This window comes from Aotus nancymaae, unplaced genomic scaffold (assembly GCF_030222135.1).
Source record: "Aotus nancymaae isolate 86718 unplaced genomic scaffold, 86718_ANA_hifiasm-v0.15.2.pri h1tg000003l, whole genome shotgun sequence".
In the NCBI taxonomy this organism is placed as follows: Eukaryota; Metazoa; Chordata; class Mammalia; order Primates; family Aotidae; genus Aotus; species Aotus nancymaae.
This window is the reverse complement of record NW_026988414.1, coordinates 34,872,981-34,893,724: the sequence shown is the minus strand read 5'-3', so window position 1 is coordinate 34,893,724 and position 20,744 is coordinate 34,872,981. Positions and strand designations below refer to the sequence as shown.

Below are 20,744 nucleotides of genomic sequence, written 5' to 3'. Positions count from 1 at the left end.
AAAATTATTGACAATATGAAGAATAGATTGACGGGAAATGAGAACTGAGATAAATCCTATTTTACTTTCAATTTCTACTTTAAAATCAGCTATGCTCTTTTGGAGAAAAAATTCCCTAGTTGGAAACTTCAGATAAATAGATGTAAGATGGGAGTCAGCCTCTCGGGGATTGGGAGTGCTCCGTAGCTATGCAGAGGTTTCCCAGGGCTCTTCCTGGTCAGGCCTATTCCTCACTCTGGAGGTCTAGAACTCTACAATGGCTGCTAGAGTTGGGTTAAAACATTTCATCAGATGATGTGATTATTAAACACCATTTTTTATCAATTCCAACTTTACAAGTTCAGGATATTGCACTTTCTCTTTATGATGAATTTCAATTGCAAACAGGACTTTTAGAAGCAACAGCTCCTTTACTTTGCTATTATCAGGCAACCTCAACATGGCTAAAACTTCACACTCTCCTAACCAATGAGCCACAATAGAAAGGAGAAGCTCTGAAGGCAAAAGTAGGTATTAAAAAAAAAAAAACTGAAAAAAGCACAAATATCCAGACCATTTAACTTGGGAGTAAACATTACATGAGGCTACTCTAATACAACAGAAAATACTGATAAGCTAAATCAAGAAAGTTTATATTCAGTAGGGAAGTTTATAACATATGAGGAAGACCTTTAAGAAATAAAATGTGGATGGGCACAGTGGCTCACGCCTGTAATCCCAGCCCTTTGAGAGGCCAAAGTGGGCAGATTGCTTGAGCCCAGGAGTTCAAGACTAGCCTGGGCAACATGGCGAAACACCATCTCTACAAACATTAGCTGAGCGTGGTGGCAAGTGCCTGTAGTCCCAGCTACTCAGGAGGCTGAGGCAGAAGGATGACTTGAGCCCAGGAAGTTGAGGCTACAGTGAGCCATGATCATGCCACTGCACTCCAGCCCGGGCAACAGAGACCCTGTCCAAAAAAAAAAAAAAAAAAGCTTTGCAGTTAAGCTACCTCGAAAATAAAACTTACATGAAACCCCTCTTGAACAAGTAAGATGGATAAACAAAGGAATGTTTTACTTGCAACATCCCCAGGTTAAGTTGCTAAAAGTCAAGGTAGTGTGCTAAATGTTTTCTGAATAAAAAGACTAACAGATTATTAATACCACAGAAAAGGAACGTGCTAGTAATAAGGAACTACTCAACCATAAGAGGAGACCAAAAAGAGGGGCTTAAAAAACAAACTTTATTCCAAATCATCAAAAAAAAAGAAGTGTTAACTCTGAAACATTTAACAGATTTCATTTAAACTCACATGGTCATGAAACTCAAACTATCAAACAAAAATAGCATTGTATGCTTAACCACTTTTAATAATGAACCTTTCAGAGGAACATTTATAGACTCCCACACCATTTGGGAGCCATTAGGCAACACATATTTAATATTAAACAAAGACAGCATTAAAAACTAAAAATTCCCCGATTTCAAGAGAATCCCTGTTCAAGTCTTTGATATGCATTTGCACATAAGAAATATTTTAATTTAAAAGAAATGAAGTTTGAGTGCTTACCCTTTCTTCAATTCATTTCATGATTGCATACCCCTCACTCTACCCTAAACCAGTGTTACTTCAACCTGACTGGCTTCACTCAAAGCCCTTTAGATCCCGTCAACCACCATTATTCCCTTATGTGTTGTTTGCACAGCCTTATATTGAGTATTACATTGTAACTGAGCTTAGGAATTTCAGGTATATGAAGGTAATTATATACACGATTCTGTTTTATTGCACAGTTCACAATATATCCGCTGATTATACAGTCAATCTTGTTGAGTATCGATTATTTAGACAAAAACATGGATTTTGTCCCCAACCACAAATGAAACAAGAAAGACACACATATTTGCCACCATATAAAGGTTGTGTTTACTCTGTGGTGCAGTCCTGAGGGCTCATACCACTCAAAGTGTGTTAAATACAGAATTCAAAACATTTCTGGTGGCATCAAACATGAAGTATAGGACACAAGACCGTAAGTGTCCTGCGCTCATGAGACATTTGTACCACATATGTAACAGAAAGCCCACTTTTAAAGCTTTTCAGATATTCAATCATGTTTGCCTTTTCACATTTTTTTTTTTTTTCAGACGGAGTCTCAGTCTATAGCTCAGGCTGGAGTGGAGTGGCATGATCTCAGCTCACTGCAACCTCCACCTCCTGGGTTCAAGTAATTCTCCTGCCTCAGCCTCCCGAGTAGCTGGGATCACAGGTGTGTGCCACTGTGCCTGGCTAATTTTTTGTATTTTTAGTAGAGACAGGGTTTTGCCATGTTGGCTAGGCTGGTCTCCAACTCCTGACTTCAAGTGATCCGCCCACCTCAGCTTCCCAAAGTGCTGGGATTACAAGAGGCAGGAGCCACTGCACTCGGCCTGCCTTTTCAAAATTACTACCATGCTAGTTCACACTGAAGGTAAAAACAATAGTTAGAATCTCCTATTAACAACACATTTTGACTTCAAGTTCAGACAAAGCTGTCAGTTACAAGTTCTGTTGAATTTTTTGTCAAATTTAAGAAGTCTATAGGACAACACAAAACCATCCCTGGTAATGTATCTGCAGTTTGGTCTTCAAAAGCTGTAAAGAGTGACAAAGAAATAATAAAAAATACCGAGTTAAAACCATTAAAAATATTTATTAATAACTGTTTTTAAACGCCACTTATTTGAGACAGCACTGACCAAAGCATTTTCCTTAGAATTCTCACTTAGCTTGAATTTCACAAAAGTGCTTTAGAACTTAGATTTCTACCACCTGTATGGAGTGTAAAGACAAAAGGAAGCCCAACAAAACCAAAGGCCCAACAGTATCTATTCCCAGGGCCAAGGTAGAACCCCAGGCTAACCCACCTGCCCTGTGCTGAGTCGCTGGACACACCTATGAGTGCTCAGAGTCACATACAGGAATGAGGGAGTCAGGCACCAAGGTACCTTTATTCATTCATTTCTCAAACTCAACTTCCTTCAAATCCTGACTCTAATAGGCCAAAGGACGCTACTCATATTTATTTGGTGCCAAATTATTGTTATTTTTAAATGCTTACATCTGCATCTTAAAGTAAACTGCAATATCCAGCACAACATTGTCAGACAGAGCTGCTGTATGGCTACTTAGCTTCATTACTGCCTGGTTAACACTTAATATGCTTCATCCTTTACAGCTGGAAGAAGGATGTTCACTGGTTTTAACCAGCCACACTGCATTTAGAGGTAAACAGCTTTTATGAACTATCTGCCCAGAAACTTTCAATAAACTACCAAGTTAAGACCCTGATTTTATTTTGGTCAGTATGTGCACATACTCACATGCAATCACCCAGAAAGAAAAACTGGTTAACATGAAACCTATCATCATGTCAGATGCTGGAAATCAATCTTTAACTACATATTTACAGAAAGGGTTTTAGAATTTATAATCCTCTTTTTCAGTCTGTCTCTTATCTTTCATTAGTCAGTTGGAAGTGGCATATGAATAATTTTGCTTTATCTGGAAAAAATATTTTCACATTTTCCAATTCCTTTGACAAAGAAGTTTTCGTCTGTTAAGGGATAAGAATGCTATTTGGCTATTACCTACTTTTAAAATTCAAACTAACCCCTCAAACATGTTTATTTAGATCATATGCTCTCAAACTATCTTGTACTGACACGATGGTAAAACTGGGTTCCCAAAATCTCAAAACGCTAATGAAGTCTCTATTTCCAAGAGTAAAATAAAAGACAGCCAACACTGTGAGGTGAAAACGATCCTAAGCCTTTTCCCCACTCTGTAACATTTAGAAACTAGGGGGGAAAAGCAGGATTGCATTAATAGACATCCAAAACAAAATGTTATGGAAGTGTTTATTTTTTAAAAGGAGAGTTTTAAGAGAACAGCACGCTTGGCTATGAACAGCTCCTACTCAAGGGGAAAAATAACCACAGACCTTTGCTGAGATGGCACCAATAATTCAAAGAAACGAAGCTAAACAGAATTTTATCTATACACAATTAATATGAAAACTTCTTAACAGGATGGAACACTTATAACAAAATTTAAGTCCCTTCATCTTTTGGCAATGAAATAAGTGAAATTAACATAAGGATATTTTGGAAGGGTTGAAGGTCACAGTCAAAATCAGAAAACTTTCAAACCTAGAAAGCAAAATGCAAACTTTCATAGCTCCTTGATCTACCCTATCTAAATAGAAATAGTATAATGACTATCCAATAGATGCTTAGTTTCAAAATGAATACAAGCAATTTATCATGAAAAGCCTATACCTAATAAGCTGCTTTTCTGCTCTGTTCTGCTCCTTTGTCATATGCTTGAGCTTAATGAAGACTACCCTCTACAGCTGCTCCTGAGGGCAGAGAAGCAAGCAATGGAGTAAGAAAGTAAGCCTGAGAAGCCCCTGGCCCCTGAGGACCTTCTCTCTGGCCAGTCACAAACACTTATGTTTCAATGCAGAAGATTTCAAGACTGATTTGAAGAAAAGAATCCTATCTTGGGGATTAAGTTCCCTGTCAAAGGCCATCAGATGGACAGTTATTTACCAGGCAATTAGCCTAAAGCTCTTAGGTAATGATAAAAAACAAAACAAACAAAACCCCCCATACTTGCCTATTGGAACCTTTCATTCTGTTTTGTTGAGGCTTAAGGAAAACAGCTTTGCCCATAACTCACTGTGGCCTGGAGTTATGACACCAACTTGTATTTGGCCAACTAAGAAAGAGGCCAAACTACATTCTTCTTAGAAGGTCTGTTCAGTTGAAAAATGGCACTTAACTGATGGTGTTTTCATATAACCTTTAACAAGAACTCATAAGTTGCATTGATTATGCCCCATGAGATAAGGGACCGATGATAATTCAGATGGGCACCTCTGAAAAGATTTATCAGTTTTCTGTCTCGTTCCAGCCAGATTTTTTGGAAAACCTTGGGGAAAGACTGAAATTCCCCACCAATCTGAGACTGTATGCGAGTTTTTACAACATTAATTGGAAAAAACAAGAATCCCAACATGGCACCCAACAGACCTCCACAGATAAAGTCATTGACCAAATGAGCACTGTGAGTCGTTGCAGTAGGCAGATGCTCCTTAATGGGACCTCGGAGGCCAAAAAAAAAGACATTGCTGAGTCCATTACGGAAAAGAATGGGCACCAAGCCTCGATAATACTCTCCAATTCCATGACATTTCAGTGCTTTGAAAGCCTGGTAAGTGTTGGTAAATTTGTCATGATGCTTGTGGTCTTGAAGCAATGTCTGAACTCTTTCCAGTGGAGTGAAAATTGCTTCTGTTGTCCCTGCAAGCACTGCCGCCACGCTTCGGGTTGCAAACTCTGGAGCACTGACATGCTTGTGGAGAAGGCAGGATAAATCCTCATACAGACCAAACATAAGTGCAAGTGTAGTTGTCTTCTGCATCAATGGGGGAAGGATTCCACGATACAAGTTTCGAAACCCATCCCTTCTCAACTGAAGTACTGCATCCCGGGTTTTGATGCCATACAGCTGCTGTCGAAAGAGGACCTTCTGAATGGGAAATGTGATTGCGACATTGTTGAAGGCTGCACAGCAGCCACACAAGTAATGCTTCATTTCACCAACATTTGTAATATGAGGTGATATATCTTGTTTTGAAGATGTTAGTATTGGTGGTCTCTTTTCATGAGCTTCTGAATCCATCATGTTGCTTAAGATCTTTCTTTTTCATGAAGGACTTTTTTTAACCTACAAATAATAAATGACAACGGGTAAACCCGTTTTTATAGAGAGCTAAACACATGGAATTTCTCCCTAATCCATCCTCTAATATCTGGACACCACACTTTCCTTCCCAGGCTAGATCAATGATTCTTAAAGCACTTTCAGAAGACCCCTGGAAGTCCCTGAGATCCTTTTGGGAGTCTAGGAGGTTTTCCTTTTTCAAACTATGTATCTAAGTGAGGCATGATTTTTTGCGTATACTTTAATCAAAACGACGTATCACAACAGACTGCAGTAAACAGGAAACTCCATCTGTCTTTTAAGTCAGACATGAAAGAGGCTTAGAAAATTCTAAGATATTTTGTAATGACTGTAAAATCATTAGAAAAAAATGGGTGGCATGAATAGTTATTTTTCATGGAAATGTGTTAACATGTAATGTGTTTATCATCACCTTAAAATTAATATTTTAAATTCCTAAAGACCTGGAATATGAGTCCATATAAACAAAGGCTGTTTGGGGCCCACAGTAATTTTTTAAGAGTGTAAAGGAGTTCTAACACCAAAAAATTTTAAGAGCCACTAGACTAGTTCGTAAGTACTGACTACACTACATAACAGTATATTATCCTGCTGAAATAGACCCACATTCTATAGCAAGACATGCATTCATTCTATTCATATTTACACTTCTTTGGTACCTACTATGAACTAGGTCCTCTGCTAAGTTGCTAGAGATTCAAAGATAAGGAACTTACAAACTAATAGAATTTGCCAAGATGAACAATTAGACCAATGTGACAGCTTCTCTGATAACTATCCATGTGGGAACACAGGTAAGGGACACTGAACATGCATCATGGAAGACGGAGGTGTGGGATGAGCGGGGCAAGGAAGGTCTGCAGGTATGTACCATGCACTCCATTGTCATATACGAATTCTCAAAACAATGCCAGAAAGTATTATTTTTCCAGTTTTACAAATGAATAAAACCAGTATTTTCTTTTGTTCAAGGCAAAGCTAGTAACTGGTGGGGTCAGCATTTTGAAATGAAGTCTGACTGATTCCAAGGTTCATATCCCTGCTACCGTATCACAGATGGCAATGACTGTGTGAGGCTGCCCTGGGATAAGAGGTAGCTATACCAGATAGTGCTGAAAATGATTTGAAGCCTGCACACATAGGCTGAGCTGAGTGGAACTAGCCAAAGTTCCGCCCCTATAATACACCTGCTTCTGTAAAATGCAAGATCTTTCCTTGCCAGTCATCTAAATCTGATTCCCCCTCCTTCTCCCTGAAAGAGTCCAGAACCAAATAGTTGGGTCATTCAGAACAATTCCTACCTTCCAGTGCTGGTCTTGGAATTCACCTTTATTTGGGGGATAACAAGGAATAATCACCTTTATTTGTATTATATCTTAGATGTAATAGAAATATATATAAATACATTTACAGACGTGTGTGTATGTCTGTGTGTATATACGTACATGTGTGTGTGTATCAGGCTAAATATTTTTAAATTGGATTTTAATTCCTTAACAGTAAGAGATGGCCAGGCATGGTGGCTCATACCTGTAATCCCAGCACTTTGGGAGGCTAAGGTGAGAGGATCGCTTGAATCCAGGAGTTTGAGACAAGCGTCAGCAACATAAAGAGATCCCATGCCTACCAAAAAATTAAAAATTAGCTGGGCATAGTAGCACATGCCTGTAGCCCCAATTATGTGGGATGCTGAGGCGGTAGGATCAATTAAGCCAGGGAGGTCAAGGCTGCAGTGAACCATGATTGCACCACTGCACTCCAGCCTGGGCAACAGAGCAAGACTCTTGTTTCTAAAAATAGTAACAATAATTTAAAAATTAAAAATAGTAGTCAGGTGCAGTGGCTCACGCCTGTAATCTCAGCACTTTAGAAGACCAAGGCGGAAGGATCGCATGACCCCAGGAATTTGTGAACAGCCTGGGCAACACGGTGAGACCCTGTCTCTACAAAAATAAAAATAAATTAGCTGGGCATGGTGGCATGTACCTGCAGTCCCAGCTACTGGGAAGGTGGAGGCAGAAGGACCTCTTGAGCCCAGGAAGTTGAGGCTGCAGTGAGTTGTGTTCATATCACTGTGTTCCAGCCTGGGTGACGGTAATACCATTTTTTTTTTTTTTTAAAACAAAACAAAAAAACCATACAATCCAACAATCCTAATTCTGGGGATATAACCAAAATAACTGAAGCAAAGTTTCAAAGACCTTGCACACCCATGTTCACAGAAGTACTATTCACAACAGCTAAGCGGTGGAAGAAATCCAAACCATATTTAAGGGTTTCAATGAGAAATAATAAAAGCAATGGAAAAATGTCTAGGTCTCTGACTTAGAACAAAAAATTGCCAAGTTCCGTATGTTTTTTTCTTCCTCATACTACACACATGCTGTGGTGAACTGTTAAACATTCAGGACAAAAGATGTTAAAGAGAACCATGACTACTCTCCAAGTAAAAAAGCATAGAGCTGAGGCACAGAAAGAATCAGAAAGCATCAGTTACTAAGGGGCGTTATATGTGCCGGAGCCACCGATATGTAATGAACATGGAATACAAACACACAACCATAATTTTCCTTCTAAGATTATAGATTAAGAAAATAATTCACACAACATGTACACAAAGATTCAGCCATAATATAGTCACAGCAAGGCTTTTAACAGCAAATACTGAATAAAAATGCTCAACAGTAAAGGATACAATGTCCAAGTGAAGAGGTATTCACAGGATGAGCCATATAGTTAATAAACATAAGCATTTAAGGTTCAGTATGGTATGAATTTTAAATTTTTAGTGGTATTTAGATGGAAAGTGAAAATTAAATAGTGTATGTATGTCAGGTACCTATGTCGGGGAGATAAGACATGCAAATAATTAGACTATATGGAGATGATAAATGCAGTCATGGAAGGTATCAGGCTCCATACAGCAGAAGGTCATTAATCAGCTGTCTGGAGGGAATGACAGGCAGAACAGGACCCCTGGGCTCCACTCTGAAGGCTGAGTAAGTGTCACTATGCACGTAACGGTGAAACACATTTTAGCCGATGGAGCGGCACAGGCTAAGGCATAGGTTTTGGGCCAAAAGAGCAGTGTCATCACATTCTTGGAGATTACTTGTGTATGCCCTGCAGGGGCACAATGTAGGTGGAGAAAGATGGGTAGCTGAGCTGATGAGGAGAGAGAAGCAGGCTAGGACTCTCAGGAAAATCTCAAGACCCTCTCAACAATACTACATTATATATATCTATATATATATACACACACATACATAGACTTTTTTTTTTTTTTTTTTGGAGACAGTGTCTTACTCTGTTGCCCAGGCTGGAATGCAGTGGTGCAATCTTGGTTCACCTGCAGCCTTAACCCCGTGGAGTCCAGCAATTCTCCAACCTCAGCCTTCTGAGTACCTGGGACTACAGGCTTTTTTCTTCCCTTTTTTTTTTTTTTTTTGAAACTGAGTCTCACTCTTATTGTCCAGGTTGGAGTGCAGTGGCACAATCTCGGCTCACTGCAACCTCTGCCTCCCATGTTCAAGTGATTCTACTGCCTCAGCCTCCTGAGTAGCTGCGATTACAGGCGCATACCACCATGCCCAGCTAGTTTTTCTATTTTTAGTAGATGCAGTTTCACCGTGTTGGCCAGGCCGGTCTCGAACTCCTGACCTCAGTTGATCTGCCTCCCAAAGTGCTGGGATTACAGGCATGGGCCACCGCGCCTGGTCTAATTTTTGTATTTTTTGTAAGATGGGTTTCACCACATTGCCCAGGCTGGTCTCAAGCTTCTGGGCTGAAGTGATCCACCGCCTCAGCCTCTCAAGGTACTGGGATTACAGGTGAAAGCCACTGTGCCTGGCCAACATTCTTTTCTTTCTCTTGTAAAGCAGATGAAAGAAACTATTTTACTTAAGTATGTTACACCAAGATCTGTGTGTCCTTTTTGAAGAATACAGACTATTATTAAGAAAATGTAGACATCTGTACAATCTATGGCCCAATGACTCTTTGGAGTTTGAGCTGCTTTGCTGTCATGTTTCTATTAGAAAAGATGAATTCTTCTCAACTGAGAGCAAGTTAGGACTAATGTCACTGCAGGCCCAAAGTCTACCCTAAGGAAGGTAATACGAGGAGTCAGGAAACTTCTCAGTCAAAGTCACCTGGTCATATCCAGAAAGCTAGGCAGTGTCACGAGGTCAAATCTTTCACTGTCCCCTCCCTAATCAGGAGAGCCATACTACCTCTAAGGTCCAAAATATTTTGTTCAGTTGAAGAAATCTGCTCTGAAAATTTGTTTAACTGCAATTTTGGAATTACTTCGAATTTTGGTGGGTACTAATGCAGTTAGATTATGAAGTCACCTGTATGCTCCATTGAGAGATCCCAAATTCCTTGGAGTTGGGCTGTTTGTCGATCCAGTAACAACAAAAAATAATCACTTAAAAAAAAATTCACAAAATAAATGTGTATTACCTAAGCGAATAGAGAAAAAAAGCTGGAAATCAATTAAATACACAGAGAGTCTCTCCTCCAAGCTCACCAGCCTACTCGGGTCTCACCTCACCTGAACTAATGCAAGGGGTCCTGCAGCAAGCAACCTAACTCTGTCCACACTCACCCCACCCCCTTCTCCATGCCTTCTTCCAATCTACTCATCATTTAAAACACACACACAACTAAATGAAAAAAGTAAGGTGTATAACAATGCATTTTGGAATCTACTATCAGCAAAGAGATACCTCTGTTTAGAATGGTTGCACAGTACTCTATGAAATGACTGCACTATATACAATTTATTCCATCTCCTATTTATGATTGCTGGGTCTTTTTTTCTTTTTTATGGTTTTGTTTTGTATTATTAAAGTTTGGAAAAGCCTGTGGACAATTCAGCTTGCCAAGTGTGTGAGTGTGTATGTAAAAGATACAGGTTTTTAATCCCAGGATCTTTCAGAACTGTCTAGAGGAAAGGTCTGAATAAATCTGTGCCCCCGCCCCCACTTTTTTTTTTTTGAACATTTTTGGGTTTTTTTTGAGGCAGAGTCTCGCTTTGTCGTCCAGGCTGGAGTGCAGTGGAGCAATCTCAGCTCACTGCAACCTGTGCCTAAAAGGTTCAAGCGATTCTCCTGCCTCAGCCTCCCGAGTAGCTGAAATTACAGGCGCCTGCCACCATGCCTGGATAATTTTTGTATTTTTAGCAGAGATGGGATTTCACCATATTGGCTGTGCTGGTCTTGAACTCCTGGCCTCCCAAAGTGCTGGGATTACAGGCATGAACCACCAGCCCAGCCTTTAAAAAATTTAAGTTCAAAGGTACATGGGCAGGTTTGTTATGAAGACAAATTTCTGTCATGGAGTTTGTTGTACAGATTATTTCGTCACCTAAGTATTAAGTTTGGCACCTATTAGTTATTTCTTCCTGATCCTCTCCCTCCTCCCACCCTTCTCCCTCCTATAGGCCCCAGTGTGTGCTGTTCCCCTCTATGTGTCCATGAGGTCACATCATTTAGCTCCCATTCATAATTGAGAACATGTGGTATTTGATTTTCTGTTTCTGAGTTAGTTTGCTAAGAATAACGACTTCCAGCTCCAACCACGTTTCTGCAAAGGACATAATCTTATTCTTTTTATGACTGCATAGTATTCCATGGACTACATGTACCACATTTTCTTGATCCTGTGTACTACTGATGGCCATTTAGGTTGATTCCATATTTTTGCTACTGCAAACAGTGCTGCAGTGAACACGGATGTGCATGTGTTTTTATAGTAGAACTATGCCTCTGGGTATTATTTTTTTCTATTTAGCCTTTACATAACGCAGCAATGGGCAACCTTGTACCTATGCCATGTGAATTGCTTTGCCATTCAAAACTTTTTTTTTTTTTTGAGACAGAGTCTCACTCTATTGCCAGGCACCAGGCTGGAGTGCAGTGGCACAATCTCAGCTCACTGCAACCTCTGCCTCCCAAGTTCAAGCAATTCTCCTGCCTCAGACTCCTGGGTAGCTGGGACTATAGGTGCGCACCACCACACCCAGCTAATTTTTCTATTTTTTAGTAGAGATGGAGTTTCACCATGTTGGCCAGAATGGTCTCAATCTCTTGACCTGATGATCCGCCAGCCTTGGCCCCCAAAACTTTTTTTTTTTTTTGAGACAGGGTCTCATTCTGTTGCCTAGGTTAGAATGCAGTGGCACAATCATGGTTTACTGTAACTTCAAACTCCTAGGTTCAAATGATCCTCCCTGCCTCAGCCTCCTGAGTACCTGGAACTATAGGCATACAGTACCAGCACATTTGGCTAACTTTTCTTTTTACTTTTTTTTGTAGAGAAGGGGTCTTGTTATGTTAGCCAGGCTTGTCTCAAACTCCTAGACTCAAGCAATCCTCATGCCTCAGCTTCCCAAAGTGCTGGGATTACAAGGAGTGAGCCATCTTGCCTGCCATTTAAAATTTTTGAATACGATTCAGCATCTTTCATTTCTATTGACCACTTCTTCACTATACATTTTCATATATGTTGCCCATTTTTCTGCTGGTGCTTTGGTTGTCTGATTGGTTTGTAAAATATCTTTTGGATATGAAGAAAACGAATCTAGTTATTAGTCAAATCATGGCAAATAATTTTTCCATGTCTGTATCATTTTATTCACTGAAGCTCTTGAATTGGATATTAAATATATCTCAACTTCTAGATTCCGTGTTCTCCTTAGAAGGTCTTCATTACTCCAAGTAATCCAGGCTTCCTTCCACAACTTTTTTTTTTGAGAGAGTCTCACTCTATCACCTAGGATGGCGTACAGTGGCATGATCTCGGCTTGCTGCAACCTCTGCTTTTCCAGTTCAAGTGATTCTCCTGCCTCAGCCTCCAAAGTAGCTGTGCTGCCATGCCCAGCTAATTTTTATAATTTAAGTAGAGACAAGGTTTTGCTACATTGGCCATGCTGGTCTCAAACCTCTGGCCTCAAGTGATCTGCCTGCCTCAGCCTCCCAAAGTGCTGGGATTACAGGCCCTTCCATAATTTTTATGGTTTCATTTATCACCTATACTGTAATCTTTCAGGAATATCAGTATAAGGAGTGAGGCAAAGATAAGAGACTGCCAATATCACTGATTAATGAACTCTGTTTTCACCAGTTGCAGCATAATCTAAATACGCATGTGCATTTGCATTGATTTTTGCACTCTGTTCTTTTCCACAAAAATCCTAGTATTTCTTCTCTAGTACTAGCCTATTTTAACCTATTGCAGCATCAAAATATGCTTCATCATCTAGTAGGGCCTTCCCCCTCTAAAGAGAATTGTTACAGTTTTCCTGGCCCTCTCATTTTTCTCAGGTAAACTTCAGTGTATTCTCCCCCAAAATCCTGTTGGTGTTTTATGGTGGAAGATGTATCCACAGGATGAGACATATAGTTGTTAAAAATAGGCTGGGTGGCCAGGCACAGTGGCTCATGCCTATAATCCCAGCACTTTGGGAGGCCGAGGTGGGCGGATGACTTGAAGTCAGGAGTTTGAGACCAGCCTGGCCAACATGGCGAAACTCCATCTCTATAAAAATACAAAAATTAGTCTGGCATGGTGGCATATGCCTGTAGTCCCAGCTACTCGGGAGGCTGAGGCAGGAGAATCACTTGAACCCAGGAGGCGGAGGTTGTAGTGAGCTGAGACTATACCACTGCACTCCAGCCTGGGCGACAAGAGAGAAGCTCCATCTCAAAAATAATAATAATATAAATAAATATTTAAGGTTCAGAATAGTATTAATTTTGAATTTTTAGTGGTATTTAGATGGAAAGAGTATAAATTAAACAGCGTACGTATGTCAGGTACCTATGTCAGGGGAGGTAAGACATGCAAATTAATATTAGACTATAGGGAGATAAATGCAATCATGGAAGGTGTCAAGGCCCCGTACAGCAGGAGGTCATTAACTAGCTATCTGGAGGAAATGACAGACAGGACACAAGATCTATCTTAATTTTAAATACTCAACATCTTTTCGAAATTGAATCTTGACTTTGTAAGAACTTGGTATCTTCCAATTTACTTACATTTTTCTTTTTTTTTTTGAGACAAGAGTTTCGCTCTTGTTGGCCAGGCTGGCGTGCAATGGTTTGATATTGGCTCACTGCAACCTCTGCCTCCCGGGTTCAAGCGATTCTCCTATCTCAGCCTCCTGAGTAGCTGGGACTACAGGCGCATGCCACTATGCCTGGCTAATTTTTGTACTTTTAGTAGAGATGGGGTTTCATCATATTGGTCAGGCTGGTCTCGAACTCCTGACCTAGGGCAATCCACTTTTTAGCCTCCCAAAGTGCTGGGATTACAAGTGTGAGCCACCGCGCCCTGCCTTACTTAGAACTTTTTGCAAACCTTAAAGCATTAAAATTTTCTTCATATAGATCTTGATTATTTCTCACACCTAAGTATTTTACATCTAAGTATTACATCTATACTTACAATATAGATGTACTTACAATATACTTACAATTTTGTTTTAAATTTCTTAATATTTTTCTTTCTGAGATGAGGTTTTACTATGTTGCCCAGGCTTGTCTTGAACTTCTGGGCTCAAGCTGTCCTCCCACTTCAGCCTCCCAAAGTGCTGAGAACATAGGCAAGAGCCACTTCACCCTGCCTGATTATTATTATTCATAGGCTGTTTACTTCCACCAATTTTCTAACTGGTTTTGTCTGCATAAGAAAATAAACTAACAATTCTTGGGTATTAAGGTTAGAACTAGCTAATTTACTGAATCCTTACTATGTCTCAGTTTTTTGGTGAATTTTTTTCAGTTTCCACAATATAAAAGATCACTTGCAAAAAATTTTGCCTTCTCTTTTATAGTATGTATAGTTCTTTCTTCTTATTGAACTGACAAATACTTCCTGAACAAAATTAAATTACAGTGAGATTATAATAAATTACAATTATTATAATCTTTATATAATTACATATATATAAAATTATAGTTCTTATATTTTTCTTGACACTTGTGGGAACTCTCCTAGAGATTACCATTAAGCTGGCTTTTGGTTTTAAACAGGAAGTTCTTGTCATCTGAGTGTTTATAATCCAAGTCCTCACAGTTTTCAAGTTTACACAGGGAAACAAACCATCAAGACACAAAAACGTTCACTTATCAGCTGAGCCATATAAGACTTATTTCCACTCAAGTATCCCTCCTCCCTGTTTATCATCTACCCTTGCCCAACTGTACAACTGTATTGTAAACATGAAGGAGGCCTATCTCATAATTTTCTCTCACAAATCATGCCAAAAACCCCAAGACTTCAATCTATATTCAAAGAATTAGTATAGCTGCAACTATAACTTAAGCTCCTGCCCCCAACTATTAACTATGAAATTGTGCTTCCCATTAAAAATGGATTCCAGGCTGGGCGTGGTAGCTTATACCTGTAATCCCAGCACTTTGGGAGGCCAAGGCAGGCAGATCACTTGAGGTCAGGAGTTCGAGACCAGCCTGGCCAACATGGCAAAACTTTATCTATACTAAAAATACAAGAATTAGCCAGCCGTGATGGCGTGTGCCTGTAATCCCAACTACTCAGGAGGCTGAGGTAGGAAAATCACCTGAACCCAGGAAGCAACGTTGCAGTGAGCTGAGATTGCGCCACTGAACTCCAACCTGGGTGACAGAGCAAGACTCCATCTCAAAAATAAACAAAATAAAAAATAAAAGTGGATTCCATTTTTCTAGTCAACTGGTAAGGGTCTCGTAGAGAATTTTCAAACATGGGAAGGAAATATACATTTCTTCTTCTTGTTCTGAAGTTCAATCACCTCCACACCTTCCCACCATCAATAACTCAAGAGTCTATCTTAAACTTTGATCAAATGCTTTTAGGAAGCTCCTGAGATGATCATATAAACACTGGAGATAGAGTCAGTGTAATATTTAAGAGTACAGTCTCTGGAGACTACTAATTACCTGGGTTTAAATCCTAGCTCCACCACACATGTACTGTGTGACCTTTGACTAGTTAATCTATAGTTTATTTTCTTTATAAAACATGACTATTAACTACCTCATAGACTAGCTCAATTAACTGAGCTAATACCATATAAAGCACGCGGGAGAGCAGTCTAGTGTACAGCAGGTACTCAACAAGGGCAAGCTATTATTATTATTACTCTTTTCTGATGTATTTGTTTGGTGTATTATGTTAGCATATTTCTTGGTGATTACTCATCTTTGCAACATGAGGATAAATGCTACTTGGCTGTGGTGAAATATTCTTTCAGCATACTGCTAATTTCCATTTGCTAATATTTTAAAATGTCATATTACCGTTCATAACAGATCATGTTGTCATTTTTTTTTTCTTTTTTTGCAAGACAGGGTCTCACTCTGTCACCTAGGCTGGAGTGTAGTGGTACAATCATGGCTTACTGCAGCCTCAACCTCCCAGACTCAAGCAATCCTCCCAGCTGGGACCACACATGTGTGCCACATGCCTGGTTAGTTTTTCACTTTTTTGTAGAGACAGGGTTGCCCTGTGTTGCCCAGGCTGGTCTAGAACTCCTTGGCTCAAGCAATCCTCCCTCCTCAGCCTCCCAAAGTGTTGGGATTATGGGCATAAGCCATGACACTCAGGTAAGTTTTTAGTTTTAATTCTATCTTCACATCAAGTGCCAGTGTCAACGTTCCACTGGCTTTGTAAAAAGAATAAGTGATTTCCCCATCATTATACTGTACAACAATTTATATCTTATAAAATCATCTGTTCCTTGAAGTTTGAAAAAGAATTTACCTGTAACACCATCTGAGCCTGGAGTTTGGCAGGACGATAGCTTTTTGATAATGTTCCCAATTTCTTCCATTGTTTTTGCTCTGTTAGGTTCTCTCTTCTGGAGTCAATTTTGATAAAAGGATTTCCTTAAAAAAAAAAAAAAAAAAAGAATTCTGGTTTAATTTATATGGTCTTTTTTTTTTTTTTTTTTTTTTTTTTGTAGAGACGGGATCTCACTATGTTGTCCAGGGTGGTCTCAAACTCCTGGGCTCAAGTGTTCCTCCCACCTTGGCCTCCCAACGTGTTGGGATTACAGGCATGAGCTACTGCATGTAGCCTATTTTTATTTTAAAAGACAGAGTCTTGGACGGGGGGCACACGTGCACGGTGGCACACACCTGTAATCTGCACTCTGTGAGGCTGAGGTGGGCGGATCATGAGGTGAGGAGGTTGAGATCATGCTGGCTAACACGGTGAAACCCCATCTCCACTAAAAATACAGGCATGCTGGCACGTGCCTGTAGTCTCAGATACTTGGAAGACTGAAGCAGGAGGCGGAGGTTGGAGTGAGCCTTGATCATGCCACTGCACTCTAGCCTGGGTGACAGAGTGAGACTCTGTCTCAACATCAACAACAAAAAAGACAGGGTCTTGCTCTGTTACCCAGACTGGAGTATGGTGGTACGATCATGGCTCATTGCAGCCTGGGCCCCCTGGGGCCTCAGTCTCCTGCGTAGTTAGGACCACAGGCACATGCCACCATGCTTGGCTAACATTTCAAAAGCGTTTTTTTTTTAGTGCAGAGAGGGCTTCACTATGTTGCCTAGGCTGGTCTTGAACTTCTGGGCTCAAGTGATCCTTCTGCCTTGGCTTCCCAAAGTGCTGGGATTACAAGCCACTGCCCCCATCCAACACTTGCTGTTTTAAAAAATTATTTCTAACTTGTGTATTTACGTTCCCTTTTTTTTTTTAGCATGGTTATCAGTTTATCTAATTTATAACCTTCTCTCTCCTAGCAAAGAAGTAGCTTGTGAATAACCAATTTTACTATTTTTTTTTTTTTTTTTTAAATTTCTGAGATGGAGTCTTGTTCTGTCACCCAGGTTGGAATGCAGTGGCGTGATCTCTGTCGCCCAGGCTGGAGTACAGTGGCATAATCTCAGCTCACTGCAACCTCCACCTCCTGGGTTCAAGCAGTTCTCCTGCCTCAGCCTCCCAAGTAGCTGGGATTACAGGCATGCGCCACCACACCTGGCTAGTTTTGTATTTTTAGTAGAGATGGGGTTTCTCCGTGTTGGTCAGGCTGGTCTTGAACTCCTGACCTCAGGTGAACTGCTCACCTCAGCCTCCCAAAAAGCTGGGATTACAGGTGTAAGCCACCGCGCCCAGCCATTTTCCTGTAATTCTTAAGTGAGACAATTATTTTTATTCTTTCTTTCTTTCTTTTTTTTTTTTTCCTTTTTTAAGAGACAGGGTTTCACCATGTTGGCCAGGCCGTTCTTGAACTCCTGACCTCAGGTGATCCACCAGCCTTGGCCTCCCAAAGTGCTAGGATTACAGGTGTGAACCACCGCACCCAGCGTATTCATTGTTTCTTAACTTGACTGTTTAAGGCTATGTACTTTCCTTTGAGCAAAACCCTTACTACTACTTTTTAAAGAGAGTTAGCATTTCATCTCAACTCTACTTGCTTATAAGTGTCCCAAAATCTTCAGTAAGTCAGTTTTGTGTTGCTATTCAAAATAAAAATAGGATTAAAAGAAAAAAAAAAGGTTCCAGAATATCATCCATTCCCTCTCTTCTCTCCCTTTCTTAATGTACTGAGGTTTGGAGCTTAATATGATTAACTTAAAAATATATTCTAGACACTGAAGTTTGTCAGGCTATTAAGTTTGATGATTATTGGTCTACTACATCCTTACTTTTTACTATTTCAGCTGATAGGTAAGAGTTAAAAACTCTTAGTATACACTTACAAACTAAGATTAATCAATATTTTAAGTACTAAAACTTAGTACAAAAATGCTTGATACCTACGTACCTATGTATTGCTTTGTACTTCTTCAGTTTCAGAATTGAACAATGTTAAATCGACACGAATATCCAGATTAATGTACATATTACATGATATTGTGACAATTTATGAATGTCAAAACCATTTTTACATATTGAGCACACAAAATATTTTTAATTCTAAAGTCATCACCTACAAGTTGTTTACATATGCTCCTTGATGGTACAAGCCAAGTTATTTGTGAACAACAATAAAAATTTTATCCATGTTCACTTTTTTTCCTGGAATGGTACTTGTATTACTTTCTGAAATTTTGCAAATAAAGGTGACTTTATGACTCTGTGTGAGAATGGGGACTATTATTACACAAGCAGAAAACTACAGCTAACAGAAGTTAACCATTTATTGGCCACCATATCAAATGATTTTAAGAACATTATTGTATATTCAGATTCTCAGATTTAAAAACTAGGCCTAGATGGGGGAAAAAATGTTATGAAACCCTCCCGGACTTCATAGATTTAAAGCTTTTTCTCTAGTTTAATCCTACAGACCTGGATGGTGTGAATAGGTTCTTAATTTAGCAACAGAAGGATAATGTGCACAGCATTCTTTGGTAATGAAGTTTAGAATTTTGCATGTTTACCTATACTGTGAGCATGGTTAAATTTCTTTGCTAAACTGATCTTTATATTTTTATTCATTAATGTGCATAATTCTTTGCAATTTATTGCAAAATTTATTTACCATAACTCTACACGTTTGCTATGTAAAACAATCTATCGCATCACAAGGAAGCAAAGTTAATGAACTTCACTTTCAAGCAACTACAAGTGTCAAGCTTCTGTGACTGAGAAAACAATGTAAAGTCTAAAACCTTAATTTACAGCCTACATGGATAAGCATGATCCAGATATGACCCCAGCACAAAGGTCTCTGCAAAAACTGGGGAGAGGGTGATTCCAATTCTCAAAGGATGTGAATTTCCACTAGTCAGCAGGTCTGAGTCAGCATTCAGAACAAGATCAGCCCGGGTCTAGTCCTAGTTATGAAACTTTCTTGCCACTATAAAGACAAAGCAATATCTGATTTTAAAATCCACTAATCTGTGTTTGCTTTCATCTAGCAAAAGAGAGATCAGATGAGTCAACTCCTAATTTATTTTCCCCTGAGATGCGCTAAAGGTGATTCCAGTTCTAAAGCGGTATCCTGTGCTCTGAACCACTATGGGATCTCAAGAGTCCTAGCACCTTTTGATCCTATGGAATCCTTTCAAAGCACGGGCAGAGGAGGCTATATATTTCAAGGGCTTCTGTTTCACAGATTACAAGTAGAGAGAAACAGAGGGTGGGAATTAAGATCAGCTAGGTAGACCTGTGAGGTGCAAAGCAAAGATTATGCAGAAGTTGAGGTGCTGACATACTCCATCTAGCTAAACTTAACACCAAATAATGGATGGAGACTAACACCACCACCACCGTCCCCGAAAATCCTTATACAAGTGAGCTTCCTACAACGCGATGCAACATGGTGTCGCAGAACAAGCACTGCCAGGCTACGTAGCTGAACTTACCGTTCTCCAGGCGTTCACTTCCCCAACCTGTGAAAAGCGGGGAGGGGGTTGAACTAGATCATTAAGTCGTTTTCCGTCTCTGACACTCCACAGTCAGGGGTCCAGAGGTGAAAAGACCGAAATTCCAGTCTCCCGGGAGGCAAGGGCCCTCGTGCGGGGCCAGCCCCGCTCTCCCCTAGGCGCAGGCAGAGCCCGGCTCCTCCCCGCCCCTGCGGTTACGGCGCACCAGGGAGGTGCCTCCCCAGCCCAAGACGCACCCGTGTGAAGGCACAGCTTCCTTCGCGGGAAAGGTCGCCCAGAAGCCGGACACTCTCTCGCGGTAGGCGGGAGAGCTGGGAGCCGAGGAGGCTCAGAAGTGATTCCGCGCGCGCCGCCTGGGCGGGGCCCACAGCGGCCGGACCAGGGAAGCCGGAGCGCGCAGAAAACGGGGGTGGGCCCGTAGGGCGGCCGGCTGCTACGACGGGCCCTTCGGCGCGTTTCTCCTCCCTGCAACCACATAAGAGGGAGGCCCGGTGCTTCCCCACGCCCGCCCCGCACTCACCCATCGCCGCCGGCGTCCAGGAGGACGGCGAGCAAGCCAGGGCCCACGCAGGCGCAGACCGTGACCGACCCCGGGGCGGGGGCGCAGTGCGACG

The 20,744-nt window shown here is 40.6% G+C and overlaps 1 protein-coding gene across 3 annotated transcripts; it reads right to left on the bottom strand.

The window, feature by feature from the left end:
* Positions 1-1,204: 1,204 nt before the first annotated feature.
* On the bottom strand, positions 1,205-20,709 carry SLC25A51 (solute carrier family 25 member 51). 3 transcript variants are annotated; one of them, XM_012463411.3, is made up of 3 exons: positions 20,651-20,709; positions 16,544-16,668; positions 1,205-5,755 (listed from the first exon to the last, which is right to left on the bottom strand). In XM_012463411.3, exon 3 carries the CDS (start codon positions 5,711-5,713, stop codon positions 4,820-4,822), a length of 894 nt encoding a protein of 297 aa, XP_012318834.1. In that variant the 5' UTR covers positions 5,714-5,755; positions 16,544-16,668; positions 20,651-20,709; the 3' UTR covers positions 1,205-4,819. The 3 variants fall into 3 exon arrangements, with proteins under 3 accessions (XP_012318834.1, XP_012318835.1, XP_012318833.1); XM_012463412.3 differs by lacking the exon at positions 20,651-20,709 and adding an exon at positions 20,367-20,456; XM_012463410.3 differs by lacking the exon at positions 20,651-20,709 and adding an exon at positions 20,110-20,245.
* Between the last annotated feature and the right edge of the window lie 35 nt (positions 20,710-20,744).

Bases quoted from the DNA above. Each gene is read 5' to 3' on its own strand.
- SLC25A51 (XM_012463411.3), bottom strand. From the start codon at position 5,713: ATGATGGATTCAGAAGCTCATGAAAAGAGACCACCAATACTAACATCT.